Source organism: Eurytemora carolleeae, unplaced genomic scaffold, assembly GCF_000591075.1.
Source record: "Eurytemora carolleeae unplaced genomic scaffold, Eaff_2.0 scaffold439, whole genome shotgun sequence".
Taxonomy (NCBI): Eukaryota; Metazoa; Arthropoda; class Copepoda; order Calanoida; family Temoridae; genus Eurytemora; species Eurytemora carolleeae.
This window is the reverse complement of record NW_019396473.1, coordinates 161,738-171,697: the sequence shown is the minus strand read 5'-3', so window position 1 is coordinate 171,697 and position 9,960 is coordinate 161,738. Positions and strand designations below refer to the sequence as shown.

The following is a 9,960-nucleotide window of genomic DNA, read 5'->3' as shown; positions in this document are numbered from 1 at the left end:
GGGGGGGGGGGGGAATAATATCAACCTCCCAGTCCCTTCCCTTCAACATAAAGTGTTAAAGTGTGAAAAGTATCAAGCATGAACAATGTTTCATAAAGTTTTCATATTATGCAAAAAAAATATGTGTGTTGAATCTAAAAAAAAACATTTGTATCCATCTTCATTGCAAAGTTTTCTGTTTTCCGCAGACGTTTCAAACCTAAAATCTAGTTTTGATAAACCGATAGATCATAACATTTCACAAATTAAAAAAAATTAAGATAGAAAATCAAGTAAAAACATATTTTTCAAAATACTTTGTATTTTGTAAAATATTTTTGAATCAAAGAAATATTGTTAACTGTGACCATCTAGAATTGCTGATGGGGAAGAAAGTAATCAAATTCAAGTTTGGAATAGTCAGGAAAATAAAAATTTTCTTCTATTTATGAAAAATGTGAAAACTGTCTACTACTGTATGATGTAGATTTGGTGTAGTTGAAACTGAGTATTGTGTTACCACAAAAACCAAATAAGTTGACAAGAGTACAATTCTGTTAATGGTATAGATTCATAAACATTTAAAAACATACACGGGAACTGTCCTATCTACCCGACTAAGACAGGAATTATCCAACATACTCCAGGAACACATTAACTGTCCAACCTACTCAAGGAACACAGAAACTATCCAACCTACTCTAGGAACACAGAAACTATCCAACCTACTCTAAGAACACAGAAACTATCCAACCTACTCTAGGAACACAGGAACTATCCAACCTACTATAGGAACACAGATCTTATCCAACCTACTCTAGGTACAGAGAAACTATACAACATACTCCAGGAACACAGAAACTATCCAGCCTACTCTAGGAACACTGGAACTATCCCTCCTACTCAAGGAACACAGGAACTATCTAACCTACTCCAGGAACACAGAAACTATTCAGCCTACTCGAGGAACACAGTAACTATCTAACCTACTCCAAGAACACAGAAACTATCCTACCTACTCTAGGAACACAGTAACTATCCAACCTACTCTAGGAACACAGTAACTATCCAACCTTTTCTAGGAACATAGAAACTATCCAACCTACTCTAGGAACACAGGAACTATCCCTCCTACTCAAGGAACACAGGAACTATCCTGCCTACTCTAGGAACACTGGAACTATCCCTCCTACTCAAGGAACACAGAAACTATCTAACCTACTCTAGGAACACAGTAACTATCCAACCTTCTCTAGGAACATAGAAACTATCCAACCAACTATAGGAACACAGGAACAATCCAACCTACTCTAGGAACACAGGAACTATCCAACCTACTCTAGGAGCACAGGAACTATCGAACCTACTCTAGGAACAAAGGAACTGTCCAACTTTCTCTAGGAACACAGGAACTATCCAACCTACTCTAGGAACACAGGAACTATCTAACCTACTCTAGGAACACAGGAACTATCCAACCTTCTCTAGGAACACAGGAACAATCCAACCTACTCTAGGAACACAGGAACAATCCAACCTACTCTAGGAACACAGGAACAATCCAACTTACTCTAGGAACACAGGAACAATCCAACCTACTCTAGGAGCACAGGAACTATCCAACCTACTCTAGGAACACAGGAACTGTCCAGCCTACTATAAATTACCTAACTCAGAAATTACCAAGCAAATTCTAGGAGCTCTTCAGACATATCCTGTTTAACCAATTTAAAGACTTTTGATTTCTTTTTGATAAAATAATCAATATTTAAACCATATTTTCATGAAATAAAGGAAAATGACTTTCTTGGAAGGGAGTTGGAATGAAACTAAGGTAAACTATCAGTCGAAGATCTCAAAACTATGAAGATTAATGACTCCAAGTTCATTGTACACCTCATCACATATATGCAAAATTGTGTGTTTATTTTCAAATATGGATATCTTTATGTCGAGTTCAAAGCCCCCAGCACTAATATTTTTACAATCAATAGAAAACCTTGATAGAAAATATGAACCATCAGAAGAAGTTTTAACTTTAACCTCAAGACTTAAGTAAAAATACAATCTAACTAAGAAATAAATCGAATCTTTAGAATAGTTACTAGTCTCAACCATCATAGAATACAAAAACACTCAGAACTCAATGCTAAATCTGAACTAAGTTGAACCCTAGAATACAATAAATCCGAACTTAAGCTGAACTTAATGTTAAATCTGAATAACTCTGAACTTAAAATCAATGTTATATCTGAACTAAGCTGAAACCTAGAATGCAACAAAATACTTAATTTAAACTGGTCTCCACCGTCTAATACGATTTCTATAAAATAAAAACAAAACCTCAACTGAATATTATGATAGAAAAAATATATGAAGTATACACTGTAATAGGATATTGAATACTAACACTTTTGTTTAGAGAGTGCTGATACGTAAATCAACAATTTAAGTTTTAAAGAATATTATTTCTATGTTTTTTTTTTTATTGTTTTTGCGTAAAATAATCTGATTTTCCGAACGTTGTTTTCAAATCTTGGTTTGAAAAGAAACTTGAAATACAGAATCTGCTCGAATCTGCCGAAATGCACGAGTCAGAAAATGATATGACAAAAAAAAGATAGAAGAGCCAGCTGAGATTTACCAAAATGCGCAAATGAAAAATAGTAACAGAAAATGTTCATATTTATATTTAAATGTGAAAAGCAAAACCCGAGGAATACAAGGAGAATAAACTGCCCAATTATTGAGAAAAGTATGAATATAGGATCCCCATCGGAAATAATATTCTACCCTACCTCTATTATCTGATATTTATCCATTTTATCATAAAATTTTAGATATTCTATTTAACCTTGAATAACTAAATATGATCTATAGATCCTGATACAATACTGAACACTTTATGACTATGTAAGGGTTAAATACAATCTGTAGGGGGGGNAAACCATACCCCCCACTCTTCCCCTTTATCCGTTATGATTTATGAACAGGCGCCCCCTCTGTTCCCATAGCAACCCAGACAAACCGCCCACCTCCTCCACCCCCTAACCTTAACCCTACAGACTAGGGACGAGCATTATTTAATATAAATACCGCATTTTATGATTTTCTAATCTAATAAAATCTGCATAGTTTACAAGAAAAATAATGTCACGTCCGATTTGTTCAATTTATCAACATTGAAAAAAGTTTAAAAACATTGGTAACCAGAAAACAGTGGAATGAAGGTCAACAAATTGTTCATTGTTTTTATTACGAAATTCTACCAACTCTCTATTCATAATTAAAAATCTATTTGAATTTGATATAAAAATTTCAAGTGTTAGGATTAAAAAATAATCTAATATTGACTTGTTAAATCAACCTTATCTACTTTTACATTTTTAACTGGGGGGGGGGGGCGGCTCTCTTTATACATACAGTAGAAATTTTTTGGGGATGGAAAGGATAAAACGTAGAAGACGACATTATGAGCAGTTGGTACAACAGTATTAAGAGATATTAAAAATTTGATCTATTCTCTTGACTACTAGTAATTTCCTAATCTGGTGTGTGTGATACAATAAATGTCGTCTTTAGTTTTGCTAAGCATGCAGAATCATGTGACCAATTGAACTACAGTTCTCTTGAATATAAAGTAGACGACTAAATGTTAAATGTTAAAATCTAATCCTTATGTATTTGTATCTCTAAAGGCCTGCCGGAAACCGGCGTCAATGTATTCTCGGTGAACCCCCGTTCAGAGCAGAGATTGAAAAGTGCACCGTGATTTTTGAGCTCCCTTGGTGCTAGGTGGGACCAGGCACGGAGACGGGAAGAATAAAGATTATCTAGACGATACGGGGCCAAGGGGATGGGGAAATGACCCCCCCCCTGTCTTCAATACTTATCCCTAGAAAAACTGGTTTCTCCAATTCAAACATTTAACCTTTTTTCTCATTCTTGTCTGAACATGAATTTTTTTAATGAAACCTCAAAAGATAAAAAACTTTTATTTCTATAGAGTTTAATTTTAAAAATTATTGGATCATTCCAATCATGCAATGGTTTAGATATATTTAAATATATATATAAATATATATATATTTTATAATATATATTAGTTTCTATCCAATCCAACTCATGCTGTCGAGGAGTGTTTAAAACACGAAACAAATGTAAAGCAAAAAAGTCATTAAAAAGTAGTGCGTGTTTTACTTAACAGATACATCGATTTCTAAATCGATCAGAAGTCAGAGCTTTTGTCTTGTGAATCTTAGGATCAAGCAATGATCTCCATCTTGTTCAGACAAAAAGATCAATTTGATTCCTCTTCGATATCCTGTGCATGTTGGGGTCCTACTCTGCAGGGATATCCTGTACATGTTAGGGTCATACTCTGCAGGGATATCCTGTGCATGTTGGGGTCATACTCTCCAAGGATATCCTGTGCATGTTGGGGTCATACTCTCCAAGGATATCCAGTACATGTTAAGGTCATACTCTGCAGGGATATCCTGTACATGTTGGGGTCATACTCTGCAGGGATATCCTGTACATGTTGGGGTCATACTCTGCAGGGATATCCTGTACATGTTGGGGTCATACTCTGCAGGGATATCCTGTGCATGTTTAGGTCATACTCTGCAGGGATATCCTGTGCATGTTGGGGTCTTACTCTGCAGGGATATCCTGTGCATGTTTAGGTCATACTCTGCAGGGATATCCTATGCATGTTAGGGTCATACTCTGCAGGGATATCCTGTGCATGTTTAGGTAATACTCTGCAGGGATATCCTATGCATGTTAGGGTCATACTCTGCAGGGATATCATATGCATGTTTAGGTCATACTCTGCAGGGATATCCTGTGCATGTTGGGGTCATACTCTGCAAGGATATCCTGTGCATGCTGGGGTCATACTCTGCAGGGATATCCTGTGCATGTTGGGTTCATACTCTGCAGGGATATCCTGTGCATGTTGGGGTCATACTCTGCAAGGATATCCTGTGCATGTTGGGGTCAGACTCTGCAGAGTTAACCTTAATTGATTGATTTAAAAGCTTATTTATCGAGAAATTTATATTTCAAATTTGCATTTTTTATTCGAGTTTTCCTACAAAGCTTGATTTTAAAAGAGGCCTTGATTAAATTTTAGTTAGAATGAGATAAAAGACATGTAAAAAATACTGGGTTCGGAGAGTCATGATGAAAATTTCATCCGTATTGTTTAGAATTCTGGGTTTCCCAATTGCATGTTGACATCTCCGTGCCTGGTACAAGAAACAGTGCTAAAAAGAACGTATTTTTCGCGTTGATAATAATACCTTTCTAATTCAAAACTAAAGGGATAATAATAAAATAGCTTTCTAATTCAAAACTAAAGGGATAATAATAAAATACCATTCTAATTCAAAACTAAAGGGATAATAATAAAATACCTTTCTAATTCAAAACTAAAGGGATAATAATAAAATAGCTCTTTAATTCAAAACTAAAGGGATAATAATAAATAGCTTTCTAATTCAAAACTAAAGGGATAATAATAAAATACCTTTCTTTTTCAAAACTAAAGTGGGGGGGATTAACAATTATTTCTCCCACATGTAAGGAATTTAGTTTACACTTTTGGTTAATTTCCTTGCATTCGATTTTCGCCTGTCCTTGCCGTGCAGCGCTAAGCCCAGAAAGTGTTTTAGCCTAACCTAACCCTAAATATATACTAATTTTGTTGAAAACTGTTGAAAATGAAGGCCCATCCTGGCCACAGCGCTCGGCCCCCTAGCCTGCTCTAGCCGCAGCGCTCGGCCAAGAAATTGTTTTAACCTAACCTTACCCTAAAATAATAAAAAATAAATATTTTGCTGAATGTACAAAATTGATAACAGGGGGAGGGAGGGGGTTGGTCCAAAAAGCGTATTCTAGGACGGACCCCACTTTTGAATTGCAAAGCCACAAAAAATTATAATAATGAATACGCCAGAAGCATGTATATTGTACAATGGACATTTATTCTTTTCAATCAAATAAGTAAACTATTGAAATGTTACATTTAAGAAATTCATTTAGATTAGTTTTTATCTAACTTGTTTTTTCATTAATATACATATATATAAAAAATAATTGCTCACCATTTTGCATAGGCGTGGTCCAACTCCAATGTAACAAATTTACTTTACGCATTTTTTTATTTTTTCAAACTTCTTTTACCCAACTCCTTACATTTTCTTATTTTCTCTGTTTGTTTTCACATAGTTCTATTCGTTCTATAGTTTTTAACATTTATTACACTTTACCAAACTTTACACACTAAATGTACTCTTTTTCTGTATATCCTGTGGACAAAGAAAGCTTGGCTAAAGTTTACATTGAACTTTATTGGAATGTATGTACTTCAATATTACTCACAGTGCTTTATTTGAAAAGAGGAAATGGGGTGTGAACTGATGGAATTGATCCCATGAAACATGACAGTAGGTGAATAGTTCTATATGTCTTCTTCCTTGCAGTTTATTTTATTAATAAAACTTTTACTGAAATATATTTTTACTTTGAAATTAATTTTATCATAACATAATTTCCATAAAATATCTTTAATTATTTTCTTTGGTATTAAACAACTTAACAATTTATGGCATTATTAACTTTTCATCAACTGTCGTGTTTCGATGAGACAATCTTTATATTGGCGAGATGCACAGTGCTTAATATATTATCAGATAAGATAAATAGATATATTTTGACCAAATAATTAAAAAATATATTTATGTGCAGAGCTGAAAACTTTAGAATGGGATATCCTTAATCCCGATCGGTTAATTAATCTGGATATTAATAACAAGAGAAGAACAAGCATTATTTAAACTAGAGATTAAGAAAAAGAGAGGATCAAGCAAGGATGTAAGGCAAGGAAGGTCATTTCAGAAGTGTACACATCTTTAGTACTGCAGTGTACTGTCTCTGGGCGCTAATGTAAACACAAGACGGATGTTGAAGCCTGACATGGGATCCATCATTCACATAAAAAATCAATGAAATATTCTGGTCATAGGAAACTATTATGTGAATTATCAAAATTATCAAAATTTAATGCTTTTAACCTCCTCGGATACTAAACGAACACTGATGCATCTATTATTGTTTACAAATAATTAACCAGTAACCATCAAACCATGAAAGCATCTAAATCATCGTGAAATTTTAATGGCAATGGTAAAACCAAGATTTTTTTGCCTAAAAAGGACTTCAGACCAAGGTTATTTTAATCAAGTTTTTTTGTCATTTATTCTCATCTGTTAAAATCAATATATTTTTCTTATCAATCAGTTTTCTTATTTTGTTGTCTATACATATAAATTCGAATATCAGAAAAAAGAATATCATCCATCAAGATTGTATAGAATAAATAGAGCATTAAAAATACAAAGAACCCCGTAATCATAAAATATTTTTAATTTGAAGTTTTAATCGAAGTTTTAAACATCATTGCTAGTTTGAGGGAAAAGTTCAGATTCTAAAAAATCAAGTTTTTAAATTCCTATTTTTTAAAAGTTTTAATTAGTTCTCTGAGCAACCATCCTTCATATAATTTATGTTAAATACAATAAATAGATTTACATTAATTCTATATCTGATATTTTTGTGCTGAAAATACTTAGATCCGATTTATTCAATATCTATCTATCAAACCTGTTATAAAACCCTCGATGAGCCTTACATGACAATCTTTCTCATTCGAAATGTATGTTTTTTATTGTATACGAAAAAAATATTCTTCAAAAGAGTCGTACCTGAACTTTACTGTATCTAGAGGGAGGTTCAGGATTAGAAGATGTTTTAACTTCAACAATAAGCTTTTGGGATTCCTCAACATGATCTTTGGGATCACCTTCGAGATGATCATTAGGATCTACCTCGAGACGATCCTTGAGATCTCCTTCACAACGACCCTTGGGATCATCCTCCAGGCAACTCTCATATCCTTTCTCAGGATCTCTCCCAGAGACATCCTCAAGAATTCCCTCATGATCCCCCTGGATACCAGCTTGAGGTCCCCTCACAGAGAGAGGATGAGATTCAACGTAACTATATCTGCATGGTTCACTAGTTTGCATGACACTCTTGTGAGTCTATGAAAGGTTTCCTCGAGACTAATATCAGGAGTTTGAAAGTTTGACATTATCTACCTTGCTTTCTCTTTACTCAGCTGATCATTACTTCCTCTTGGCTCTCTAGCATCTTCCCGCGTTTTTTCCCTTTAACTTGTTTTTCTTCTGTCTGGGTGTTGTCTATTCGTTATAATCTAGACTCCATTACCCCTACACATACTTATAGTATTAATGATTACAGAGCCGTCATTTACAGCCGTTTTACAGAAATTGTTCTTTTTTGGTCTAGGCTAATACTCAAATTCTTAGAAGTAGATTGCAAAATTATTGATGACCAAATTTTGGACCTAAAAACTTAATCTCTGTTTGTTTGTCTGAGTGTCTGACTATAAACCCTGAACCCCTTGACAGATTTACCACAAATTTTGATTGTGGAACTAGTTAGAACCACGGGATGTTCTTAGCTTGCTTAAAAAGGTTGAATTTTGTCGAAAAATTTTTTTTCCAGTCAAGGCAGGGTTCCTGAGTTTGAATGTGTTTTCTTTTGTAAAACTAAAATTCCCAAGGGAACAATAAATACCATTTTCTGTTTGTTATGGGGATTTTTAAAGATGTGGTTTTGTACTTTTTCCAAGTTTTTCCTTTTTTGATATTGATGTCTTCCTTTTAAGATACAAAGAGCTAGATAGATCGTATTTCGTAAAGTTTAGAGGGCGTATACTAGGTGAGATCAATAAGTTTCACGAACATTTTTAGGGGTACTCCTAAAAGTCTCAGGTATAAAATTTTTATGACACTAAAAAGGCTTGAACCTTCTCGAGAAAATTTCTGTCCAAAAACTTTATAACACTGCGAACCAAAATAACAGTGTTATAAATAGTTATTTTTTAAAGTTGACTATATCTGTGCCGGATAAAATTTTGGTCACGCGTTGACTTGAAGCAGATCATTGTTGTGATGTAATAAGTGTTTTCAGCTGAAGGTGGATTATTGGAATCTTAATAATATTGACCAGAGAAAGAGGCTCGGTACGCCACAATTGTTTTCATTAAACGATACAAAAACCAAGCACAGCCCTGAGAGCATTTAAAACGATGTTGTGCACTTTAATGGTGGTTTAAGAACAAAAAAGAATAATATTTGAAGGATTATGATACGTTTGGTCGAAAATATTGAAAATGGTTAAACCGTGTATAAGCAGGACTTCTTTCACGAAGGATGTTTCCCAGGCACAGTTTGAAATGTGTTTTCACGCTGTAAACAAAGTTGTAAAGCAAGATTTAAAAATAACAAAGATCTGGGTTAAATTTGTCTCACAGCCTTTCAAATAGGATTTAGGAAATTACCTTTTCTTTTGATCGCTTTTTACATCACAAAAAAATATCTGTTTGACATCAACTCCATCTACTGATGTTAAAAATAATCCGGTATAGATTTAGTGAATTTACAAAAATAATTCAGAATTGGGAACTTTAGAATGGTGTTTATCGAGATTAATGCTTGATCCTCTCTTTTTCTTAATCTCATGACTAACCTTATATTGTACTTGTATCCTGAAATGTGCATAAAATTCAACCAATCAAAGTCGTGTAAATGTGCATAAAATTCAACCAATCAAAGTCGTGTATCAGCAGCCGGAAAATTTGACATTTTGCGCGCAATTTAGGATTAATATACAGAAACGGGAGGGACTTTCTAATTTTGAAAAAATGATTTTTTATTTTTCTCTACTATACCCAAAAAAGAGAGGATTAAGGAAGAAATAAAAAGTTTCCACATTGGATATTCAGATTAAGCAGTCGGGATTAAAGGTATCCCATTCTAAAGTTCCCAGCTCAAACTCATACTTCTACAACTTATTGATATCACACTTCTTACAATCCTTTATTTC

General features: G+C 34.0%; 1 protein-coding gene across 6 annotated transcripts in view; it reads right to left on the bottom strand.

Moving 5' to 3' along the window:
- LOC111703926 (sulfate transporter) overlaps window positions 1–8,106 on the bottom strand; it is a 26,741-nt gene extending 18,635 nt beyond the window's left edge. For 2 of the 6 annotated variants that reach the window (XM_023476023.1, XM_023476022.1), the window contains exon 1: window positions 7,752–8,106. In XM_023476023.1, coding sequence (XP_023331791.1) covers window positions 7,752–8,075 — 324 coding nt within the window. In that variant the 5' untranslated portion in view covers window positions 8,076–8,106. Of the gene's footprint in view, window positions 1–2,777; window positions 2,817–6,092; window positions 6,293–7,751 lie in introns of those variants that run through there. The other 4 variants (XM_023476018.1, XM_023476019.1, XM_023476021.1 and 1 more) reach the window with 4 other exon arrangements.
- Window positions 8,107–9,960: the final 1,854 nt, after the last annotated feature.